This window comes from Dermacentor silvarum, chromosome 8 (assembly GCF_013339745.2).
Source record: "Dermacentor silvarum isolate Dsil-2018 chromosome 8, BIME_Dsil_1.4, whole genome shotgun sequence".
NCBI lineage: Eukaryota > Metazoa > Arthropoda > Arachnida > Ixodida > Ixodidae > Dermacentor > Dermacentor silvarum.
In genome coordinates, this window is record NC_051161.1 from 41,581,697 (window position 1) to 41,592,591 (window position 10,895).

The 10,895-nt window shown below is 50.0% G+C and overlaps 2 protein-coding genes across 2 annotated transcripts; one reads left to right on the forward strand and one right to left on the reverse strand.

The window, feature by feature from the left end:
* Positions 1-3,730: 3,730 nt before the first annotated feature.
* LOC119462094 (uncharacterized) lies at positions 3,731-6,444 on the forward strand. The gene is made up of 4 exons (XM_037723440.2): positions 3,731-4,080; positions 4,174-4,254; positions 4,925-5,005; positions 5,203-6,444. Exons 1-4 carry the CDS (start codon positions 3,850-3,852, stop codon positions 6,442-6,444), a joined length of 1,635 nt encoding a protein of 544 aa, XP_037579368.2. The 5' UTR covers positions 3,731-3,849.
* On the reverse strand, positions 6,364-10,690 carry LOC119461082 (uncharacterized). The gene is made up of 3 exons (XM_037722263.2): positions 10,525-10,690; positions 8,562-8,930; positions 6,364-7,948 (listed from the first exon to the last, which is right to left on the reverse strand). Exons 1-3 carry the CDS (start codon positions 10,562-10,564, stop codon positions 6,828-6,830), a joined length of 1,530 nt encoding a protein of 509 aa, XP_037578191.2. The 5' UTR covers positions 10,565-10,690; the 3' UTR covers positions 6,364-6,827.
* Between the last annotated feature and the right edge of the window lie 205 nt (positions 10,691-10,895).

The following is a 10,895-nucleotide window of genomic DNA, read 5'->3' on the forward strand; positions in this document are numbered from 1 at the left end:
TTGTGAACATGTGTATAAAACGCTCTGTTGTTACCCTTTTTGCTAGGACTTCTTTGGGTCCCAGGTTTGACAAGGGCAAGTTCAAGGGCGCGTTGCCGTTCCCGGAGCACACCAACTGGAGTCCACAGGGGTATGTGCCATTGCGCTTGGACCCTTTCTGCCCAAGTTCCAGGATCAGACCCACATTTTTAGAGTGAAGCTGTATACCTCTCGTTGGTCGGAATATTTTGTGGTGTAAACAAAAAACTCCATACCCCATACCAGCTGCGCGGTAACTTCGCCGAGCTGGGGGAGAGAGAGCTGAGAGAGAGTGAAAGCAAAGTATTGTAGCGCCCACTGACGCTGCAACGCGGGACGCTTTGGTCGGCGCTTCCAACCGGTGCCTTCGCGCCGACTTGCAAGGAAGTAAACAATAAAAAGAAATGCAGCGCATGCTCGAAGCGCAAGCTCGGCACGCGCAGTGTTGTTCCAGGAGCTTGAGACGCTGGTCGTCGCATCCTCCGCTCGGCTCGCCGCCTTCTTAGTAGGAACGACGGCATGGCTCGTTCGCCGCCGTCACGTTAATTCCTACAATGGTGACCCGGACGTGATCGGCCAGGACGCGCACCGGCCACGGCGCTCACCAAGCCACGGCGCTCACCGGCAACGGCGCTAACCAGTCCACGGTATGAGCATGCCAGTCACGGTGCGAGCACGCGGTCACGGTACGAACACGCCGGCCACGCGGAGCGGTGACACGTCAGCTACTCTCACTCCTCGGATCATGGCCCTGCGCTTAGTGCTTACTGGCCTGACCCTGGCCCTGATGGTTCAAGCGACTTTTACGAGGACCAGTTTCGGCTCAGGGATGCCGGCAGCATACGGCCCGCGTCCCCTTACGATGCGGATCGTCAGCGGGCTCTGCTCGAGGGAACGTTCCACCGGGCGCCCGTGCAGCAGCTAAGCCTCACTAGTCCTACCAATGATCCGGCGCCGTGTTCGATATTGGAAAGCTGCAGCGCCGTAAGTCACCGCAGACGTGACCTCGTCGTTGAGTGTCCGCCTCGGCTGCAGGAGGTTGCGGGTTCGAAACCAGGCGGCCACCGGTTACCCACCGGAATACAAATCGAGCACGAGCGACCCCCGGCCAGACACCCGGCTTTCTTCAGGGGTGCTCGCTTGGGAGAAGCTCCGCTTAACCCGCCGTCCCCCTCGGTGGATTACTTTCGAACAACCCTTCAGCCTGCAAAGGTGGTTACATACAACCCGGCCTGCGCGGCTCAACCTCGAGTGATGCATCGATGCGCTGCCCACAGCGCGCGCATTCCAGCACACTGGTAACCCCCACCCAGGGGCCCACAGCTCTCGCGCCTGTACAAGGACTTCACCACGATCACCTGGACCGTAATCGGCCGTCTCCTGGAGAACCTCATCGACCGATCCACCCTAAGCACCGCGAAGAACGACGTCTCCGTTAACGTCTCCAAGATCGCCATCAACCAGCTGGAGAGGCTTCCCTCCGACAACGGCAAGTTGGTCTTTCAATGCACGGCCCTATCGATGCGTAAGTCACCAAGGCAACCATCGCGCTTGGTTCCATCTTCGAGGACACCTGCACGAGCAACGCCCAGTGCGAGCCTCGCGGGGCCTCGTGCAGCGAGGGCCGCTACCTCTACAAGCCATCCGAGCCCTTGAGCCTCAAGTCCAAGCACCTGACCTACCGCACGGCCGCCGGCCTTGGCTAGCCCTGCAACTACTCCGAGCAGTGCGTTTTCGCCCAGCTGAACGGCGTCTGCACGGACCGTCTGATCTGCGACTGTGCTCACGAGTTTGTCCGCTCGCTGGACGGCAAGACCTGCGACAAGCTACAGACCACCGCCAGAAACGTATTGAACAGCCCTGCAAGGCCAACAGCGAATGCCACAATGCCAGAGCCGCTTGCCTCAAGGACGTCTGCGCGTGCGCCACCAACAGGCGCACCTAAGATGCAGGCTGGAGTACAAAGATCCAACTTAGCTTCTCTCACTTCCTTCATCGACGTTCCGTCTGGGCGGGGAGCCCTGTAGCGCCCACCGACGCTGCAACGCGGGACGCTTTGGTCGGCGCTTCCAACCGGTGCCTTCGCGCTGACTTGCAAGGAAGTAAACAATAAAAAGAAATGCAGCGCGTGCTCGAAGCGCAAGCTCGGCACGCGCAGTGTTGTTCCAGGAGCTTGAGACGCTGGTCGTCGCATCCTCCGCTCGGCTCGCCGCCTTCTTAGTAGGAACGACGGCACGGCTCGTTCGCCGCCGTCACGTTAGTATAAATATCGCATCACGCCGCATAGCGGACGCGAGGTGGAGAGGAGGAATGAAGACATGTGGTAGTGGGACGCGTAGAGCTGGCACAGGACCGCTCAAGAGTCATCACTGCCTACAGGCAACAGGGTCTACCTGCTGCGACAACCAGCAATCTCCTGTTCCCGTCGCCTCCCCACCTCCGAGCTCTCCATGGCCTCTTGGAGCTTGTGGAGTGGAACGGGATCACCGCCCATCGCTAAGCGCTCGCCCCCAGCAGGCCACCGCCTTCATCACCGGCCTCCTCCATGATCGGATGAGACTCCTGCTGCTTCTCTTTTTCTTCCCTTCCTCTGATCTTTATCTCCCACTCTCCGTTCCTCTGACGCTGCGCCGTGCTCCCTATTGGGCAGCAGAAATAAGCGTCATTTTCCTCAATAAACCAATACTACTGCTAGCGGCTGCCGACGCCGATCACGTGTCCCCGCTTTCTCGCCGAACTCGCCTGGTGTCCGTGACTGCAGCCACGGCCGCTGCAGCCGATGCCTCTGGTGGCGGCACGTGGTTTCGACCAGACAACTGGACACTATAGTTGCTCCCGAAATACTGAAGCGAGAGCTAGGGAAGCTGAAACCAAGCGTCGCAGAAGAGAACATCCCAAGTTCGGATTGAGGGAAGCCGTCCAGTTCGCGTAGGCGAACAAACGAAACTCCAGAGGCTTGTGAGCGCGGCCGGTCGAATTCATCGCGATACTACGCAGAACATCGCTAAGAAATCCTGAGCGCCAGGAAACTAAGTGTGGTTTGCCACTACTTTACTACTAGATATATAAAAGGGAAACCCGTCTAGCAACTCATTCAGTTATTCTGAGATTGCCATGGGTAGACCACGGAAATTAAGGACACGAGAAGAACAGCGTGAATACAACTCACGACCATGTGTGGTGTTTCATACGGCATCGCGGGACATTCACGTTCGCAGGGCGGGATGGCGGCCAATATTTTTGCACAACCACACGAAAAATGCACGCAAGCCTAGCCATAAACAGCTTCGCTGCAAAAAAATGTGCAGCAGATCCAATGAACTGGAATCTATATACAGCGACGTTTTTGTGAGTGCCCAGAGAGTCGAAACACGAGTACGCGCACCCACGCACACACACACGCTCACACACACGCACACAAATTATACCGAGGTTTTTGTTAAGCGGAGATGATGACTACTAGCGAGTACGACGGACGCCTTGAACACATTGTAGTTTCAAAGTCAGCATGTGCACACGTACGCAGAGCAATTGGAATCCGCAAGAAGCGTTTACTTCGTCATTACTTGCAAGCTTTCTAGTTTTATTTTTCCCCCGCACGGTTCGCACCGCCGCTAGAGAGCCTACATGCAACGCTCCCTATAGACCAGATTATTTTAGCCTCGAACGCAGACTGCGGGCGCGCTCCTATACTCTCGACACCAAGCGCCACCACTCGGCGTGGACTGCGGGAATCGACGGACTAGCGTGTGTTTTTCTCTGTGCGTGGCGCTTGTTTGTGTCGTTGCTTGTTTGTGTTGTAGCTACTCACGGTTTGAGTGAGTAGCAACGATGTACAAAAGCTACTCGTCAGGGCGGCATTGTGCAGTCGTCGGCTGCACGAACAATCAACGCAAGCGCAAGCTTCTGATGAATGAAATCTGCGCCGACCATCAGTGCAACCGAGGTACGTGTGGGTGCGGTGTGTACTCATTGCACAGATTTCCGGCTGCACCTGAAAAGTGTCGGGAATGGGAAATTGCCCTCAACCGCAAGGACTTCAAGCCAAGCAAGCTTGCACGTGTAAGTGTTGTCCTACTTGTAACTATGGGCACAAAGCTAATATCCACCGCGCCACTTATGCCGTTCCGTTGCGCGTTTCATCGTTTATTACAGGTCTGTTCCGTTCACTTTGTTGACGGCAAACCTACTGCCCTAAATCCGTGCCCAATGCTTGGCCTCGGCTACGCAAAAAAGGTGAGCGCGTCTTGCAAACTTGCTTTCTTGAGGTGGAAGTGGTTGTTCAGAAATCGTAAGGAATCCGAATTGCATTTGTGTGAGATACCTGTTTGGGCTCGCGCTTACCCGTGAATGTTCTTGGTGTGCATAAAAACGCCTCGTACGAAGTGCTGGAAGACGTAGCCGCACATAGCGAGGAATTGTTAACCGTTGGCGCAAAGCTGTCTTGCCATTTTGCCATTCCCATTGGTGTACCATTACATGCATGAACATTAGGGAGTCAGAACGCGGCGGTAAACGGCGTCAGACGCGAATATTGGGTACGCCGTGAACTCGCTGTTAACGCCGGTGGTCAGCAAGAGGTGGGCGCGTCAAGCATTCATATTTACGCATTCGAGCTCCATGCATATCACTTTGCCCCAAAAGCAAGTTTAAGTGAGTGTGACACCGCTTGCGCTACGACGTACGCGCGCATACACACTTTGCACAGATTGTTCTAGTGCGCTATATTTGTAAAATAGTTACAGACGTGCTGTTGTTCAAAATGTGTGGTTAAAATTAACACGCCGCAACTTTCTTGAAGAAATAATGCAGAGATGGGATACTCAGTAAATGTCAAAGGCGCGGGCTCGTTCCTATGTTTTCGATCTACGCAGTTCACGTGAACTGCCCGCATGCGTGTACGCAGGTGACACGTGGAAGGAGGCCAATCCTGAGAACCCTCCAGCCAACTTCAGTGGCTGCGTCAGTGCAGCTTATGGACAGTCAGGTAATATGTTCCCGATTTGTCTTCATCCAAATAGTCGAACTGTCCCTGTGAAAGATCATTCAACTACGCTAAATGTGGTGTAAATAGCAATTTTCATGGCATGATAGAAAATGCGTTGTTTAGTACAGGCTTGAGAGCATTAACACATTATATCTCTTCTGACATTGCATTTTGTACTTTGTCTTTGTTACACGCAGGCCACACACCGTGATGTCCCAGCAGTGATAGTCGCACCAGCTCCATCTCCGCTGAGTTCAACGGGGTACACAGGAGAACAGATGCAGCAAAATTCAGCACACCCAGACGAATGCGAGATCAGTGTCCTTGACCTCAGCTGCCGTGGCAATGCTTCGATTCAGGAAGAACGAGACTATGAAAAGTGTCACAAGAGTTGCCAAGCAGAAACACAGGTTTGCAGTGTGGGAGTTCAGTGGGAAGACCCGTATTCCATCACACAGGTTGAACATTCATATGCAGCTACAGAAACTAATTTTCAATGCTCAGGAACACAAACCATACCAAGACCAGTTTTTGAGGGCCTTTCTGAGGCAACTTGTAACTTTTATACAGGGCTTGGACTAGATGGCTTTTGGAAATTAGTGACAACAGTGGCTCAATGTGGTCAGGTTTGCGGAAGCATGACCATTGGTGACCAGCTCCTGTTAACACTCATGCGACTTCGCTTAGGACTTTTGTATTTTGACTTGGCCCTGAGATTTGGTACATCTGTGGCACGAACAGGGCAAATATTTCGCAAAATGATCGGCATTTTGGATGGCATTATGAGAAATGTTGTTGCATGGCTGCCAATTGAAACAATTTTGGCAACAATGCCAAGACAGTTTGCAGAAAGTCAGTATGCTGACACTACCTGTATCATTGACTGCACTGAGGTGCACATGCAGCGGCCTAAGAAACTTTATCCTAGAGGGCAGACATACAGCGCCTACAAGGGCTGCAACACTGCTAAGTTCCTCGTCGCGGTTGCGCCAAGTGGATTCATAATGTTTGTATCAAACGCATATGGTGGACGGGCTTCAGATAAGTTCATTATTGAAGAGTCTGGATTCGTAGACAACTTGTCTGAAGGCCATGTAATCATGGCTGACAGGGGCTTTAGTCTAAGCAATTCTATGAAGGAAAAGGGGGTGAAGCTCAACATGCCAGCCTTCTCAAGAGGCAAGCTTCAGTTTACCGAAGGAGAAGCAACAGCATCAAGAAGGATCTCGCACTTGAGAATCCACGTTGAACGTGCAATCAATCGAATTAAAGTGTACCGAATTCTCAAGTATTCATTGCCTATACATCACAAGAAGTTGATGAACAGCATTATTCTTGTGTGTGCGGGCTTTTGCAACCTGAAAGGGCCACTTATAGCAGACCCAAAAGTTGAAAAAGACGAGGAAGCGGAAAGTGAGAATGAACTAGACCACACCTAGAGCAATATTACAGTGTGACGTGCAAAAGGGCAAGCATGTAGACACTTCCGGTGCCGTGAAACGAGACTGGATGGACTGGTCCAATATTCTACCCATTTTGTTGCATTGCACTGTCATATGTTAAACATTGCACACATTTGGTGATTGAGATGCATAACAAAACCTCTGGAACTTTCTTTCTGCAGCCTCAAGCGTACTCCCATGAATGCTTGAGGTAACATTTGTATGCTTTCAGACATAGTAGTTATGCATCCCTTGCTGCAGTGATATTTGCTTACATCAACAAATTTGTTTAAACCAGGATGTGATTACAGTGTATGCTTTATTGAAAAAACATTGCCAAAATAAAATTATTTCAATTTTTCACAGCGCATATTTTCAGTTTATTTCGCGAGTACAGCATCCTTGTATTCAGATATGTCTAAGCTGTTGCTGTGAACAGCATTAACAAGCCTTGGCAAATACTGCCTGAAGTAGAATTCTGACAGCCTTGAAATGTGAAGGCAAACAAAGTCTGCATCAAAGGGCACTTCAACTAAGACAGAATTCATGGCTGACCAGACATAAAAATAGCAGTGTGTACGCTCTGTGCAAAACATAATGAACTGCACCTGGTAGTAGTAGCCATTTTTTCCTTTTTTATCCAGGTAGTAAGCTCCGTTCGAGTCTTTTTTGAGATCATATTTGTTGGAGTCTACAAGCTGCAGGCAATCATCTACGATTGGGCACTTAATTTCTAATATGCTCTGTGTCCCAACTAAGCCATCTGGGCTTGCCGAAAGAAATGGGTGTGTGGCGCTAACAACTGTGCCACAACGTTCAACATGGACACCGTTTTGATTTTCAAACATCCGTCTGGCAACAGGCTCAAACCTTTGCCCATGACTTGTTGCCTTGTTGCCCCTAAACTGACTGAAAAGGCATGACTTGACGAAATTATCTGGCGGAGTGTCTTTTTTCCTTGGAACTTTCGACACATTGGAAGCGGTGAGACGCAACTTACGGCTAGCTTCCCAAAGCTTTCCAGTCTGCTGGCGTGTGAGCTCCATGAGTCTTAACCTAACGGGTTCTTTAATGTTTACCCATTTGCTGTAGAAGTCTGAGCATGTCTCGCACACCAACAGGTCGTCTTCGTCCTCATGTGAACCATGAGTGAGCTTGGGCACGGTTTCCGTAAGATTATTTTTAGCATGCACACTAGTGGAGATTTTTGCAGTTACAGCCTGGTGGAGGAGACTCCCTTTTATGTCAAGAAGGGGTGCTATTGTGGACTGCTGCATCTCTCCCACATATTGCTCGTGAGTCTCATATCGCTTTGTAGTAAGCTTCTTCCCTTCATGCTGCAGGTCGTTGAATTCCTTTCGTAGCCTAAAGTCCATGGCATCTATCTGTGCTGGTGTAACATTCCTCTTCGTGCCCTGGTTCCACTTTGCACTCCTGTCAGTGCAGCTCTCCCCGGTCAGACCTTTTCGGCTGGCGAATTCGATCTTCCATAGTACTGCCCCTTGTCGTACGAGAAAAGAGGGGGGAAAAACAAGTTGTCAATTAAAAGCAACCTGTGGCGACGATGAATACACTACTCCATGTGCAAATAAGTCTGTATTGGTGGGGCCCAGGACAGAGAACACACACTATGCTGACTGGTGGCGTGGTGGTATAGAACTAGTTATTGAATGTCAACGTTGATACTCATAACTTTAAATCATGTGATACTCAATAAACAATTATGACATCTACATACATGAGAAGACAAAACAATCCTTGAAACAGAACTCAAGACCTACGATACTTTCGCACTCATTTCTGCACAATCTTCTTTTCGTTTCTCAATGTATTAGACAAAGATATATGATATATCCAGCATAACACATCAGGTTTAGCAATGACGTTGCATGCCGCATATGCAGATTATAAACGATATAAATAAATAACTATAAAATAAATATAAGTATAATAATTAAAATAAATCTGCAGCTAGCATAGGTCATATTACTCTCAATGGTGGCTACGATGCAAGAAAAACTAATTGTTAACAATAAGCTGCAGCTGTGTGGCAAGCGTTTAAGTAATTTTAAGGAACAGCGGTCAGTGCAAGTAAAACTAATGACTGCACTTACCTACGTGGCTGCACACGGTCGTCAATCCGACCTTGCAGGAGCACGACCCGGTCCAGATACGGCAATCATTTCCTATGCAAACCCATGTTTCATATGGCCGGTCAGAGTCAGCTTGCGAAGGAGAGACTTTCCCTTTTATGAAGCATGTCCCTTTGTCAGCCTGGCAAACGAGGAGCTGACCCACTTTACCGCTTATTACGTAGTTATATGAGTCTAAGCTCTTGATGGCTTGGACGTCCTCCAGGTCGCAGGCTTTTGTTTTCAGCAGATAATACGTAATGTGGTTTTCCTGCAGGGAGGGCCAGAGTTTCATATCGTCTTTCCATTCGTTGGCCGCGAGGGAAAGAGGATGCGGCAGAACACGGTCGCCTACGGTGAGGAAGCAAAAAATAAATAAATAAATAAAACGTTAATTGCAATATCGTCATACATGAAAGCACACAGAACAAAGCTCTGGCGGCAAACTTCATTGGGTGAGTTTGTGCCTCTAAATCAATTAACAGGATGACATTGATAGCAGACAGAGCAATGCATGGTCATTGGGTGAAGAATGGCTTCCCTATCGGCCGCACTCATCTTAGCAGCGAACTTTTGCGATAAGGCTCTTAAAGTACCGTAACGCATCTCCAACATCCTACACGCTAAATAAATATCTAGTATTTGAAGAGTTATTATGCCACACAACAAAAGTCGTAATTTATCTCGCGTGCTTTCTTTGCGTTATATCGCCCCGTGCCTGGTACTTCCAAGTCACGAGTGGCATGGGCTCTATCGGCGCGTTTAGCATTTTGGATAGGAATGTGGCGAGCGCCGAGCTTTAAAAATTCCGCTCGGCGTTACACTCCTTTACACATCGGATTATACATTACCAAATGAGAGGCTTTCGCTACATGTAAAACCCCATATGGCGCATACCCGCAGGTATGCGCCACACGTGATCGGGTATATGCATTTCCATGAAGCCAGGTGACATTTTTGCCATCCGCAGCGACGGCGGGTTTTCGAAAAAGCCATTGTCAACACTTTAAAGGACACCTCCGCATAAGACACATAAAAGTTTCGTCTTAAAACTGCTGGGGATTTACGTGCCAGAACAACGATGTGATTATGATGCACGCCGTAGTGGACGGTTCCGAAAATTTCGACCACCTGTGGTTCCTTAACGTGCACTGACATCGCACAGTACACGGGCTTCTATCATTTCGCCTCCATTTAAATGCGACTGCCGCGGCCGGGATAGAATCCGCGTATTTCGCGTCAGCAGCCGAACACCGTAACCACGGCTCCAACGCGGCGGCGCCGAGCAATGAGTTTTCAAGAAATGAAACGCTAGGAAACCAGATCATGATTATTGTTACGGTAGATGGGCTCCCCAAGTATTTTTTTTTTCAAGCAAGCGTGCTTTGGTCACGTATCGCGTAGCCAACGAGGCTATTAGAGGAGCTTTCAGAGGCGGTTCAAAAGAAAACAAACAGTGCTTCGCGGCAATATTGTTAGCTTCATCGCATCCATCACTCTGTAACTTTACACGAGGTGTGAAACGCATTTCTAAAACCGCTACCCTGTTTGGATAAGTTTGTCGAGGTAGGAATGAAATGTAGTCTTACACCTTGTGAGTTTTACTTTTGTAAACAACTAAAGCTTCGCCACAACACCGTGTCATGTCACTGCAAAGGCTCTGACAGCGCACAGCGACGTTACATGCAGCTGTAGCATGCTTATTGGCCCTAATTATCTAGCACCATGGCTGCCACTTGCCAGAACACTCAATCTAACCAAATATATCGTTTTACGACGCGCGAAAACCAATGCATACGTCTTCCGCAAACGAAAATGCGTCGCCCTCATTGCGACAGTGATACCGCGAAACTTTACAAAAGTCAAGCGTGTCCTCGATCCGACGCGTGTTCTACTACGTTCGTCATGCGTACAAAATGCAGAAGTGAAATGAGCATGCACTTACCAATTTTAAGCGTCAACGGTCCGCTTGAAGAGGAATTCATTGCCACCGCTCCTGCTTCCGCCAGTGCAGCGATTCGCGTTGCCCGCAGTCCACAGCCAGAGCTCGCATCGCGGCGCCACCGTCGCGAGAAAATGGCGGCGCCCTAGAACGGCTGCGAATTCAAGTCTATAGCCGCCGCTAGAGAGCCTACATGCAACGCTGGCATGTAGGCTCCCTAGCCGCTGCAGATGACCATAGCCATCTACTGATGATGCAAGGAACTCAGCGGTGGTGACTCACGCCTCCAGCGCTGTGATTGGTTGGCCTCTACGGCGACTGAACGACCACGCATCTTCCACGGTCACGAAACTCGGCGAGGTTCTCAAAGCTCT

Excerpts from the sequence above, each read along its gene's own strand:
- LOC119462094 (XM_037723440.2), top strand. The coding sequence starts at position 3,850 with ATGTACAAAAGCTACTCGTCAGGGCGGCATTGTGCAGTCGTCGGCTGC. Across the intron at positions 4,255-4,924 it reads GCCTCGGCTACGCAAAAAAG|GTGACACGTGGAAGGAGGCC; the intron begins GTGAGCGCGTCT and ends GCGTGTACGCAG. Across the intron at positions 5,006-5,202 it reads TGCAGCTTATGGACAGTCAG|GCCACACACCGTGATGTCCC; the intron begins GTAATATGTTCC and ends TGTTACACGCAG.
- LOC119461082 (XM_037722263.2), bottom strand. The coding sequence starts at position 10,564 with ATGAATTCCTCTTCAAGCGGACCGTTGACGCTTAAAATTG. Across the intron at positions 8,931-10,524 it reads ACCGTTGACGCTTAAAATTG|GCGACCGTGTTCTGCCGCAT; the intron begins GTAAGTGCATGC and ends TCCTCACCGTAG. Across the intron at positions 7,949-8,561 it reads GACCGTGTGCAGCCACGTAG|GGGCAGTACTATGGAAGATC; the intron begins GTAAGTGCAGTC and ends TCGTACGACAAG.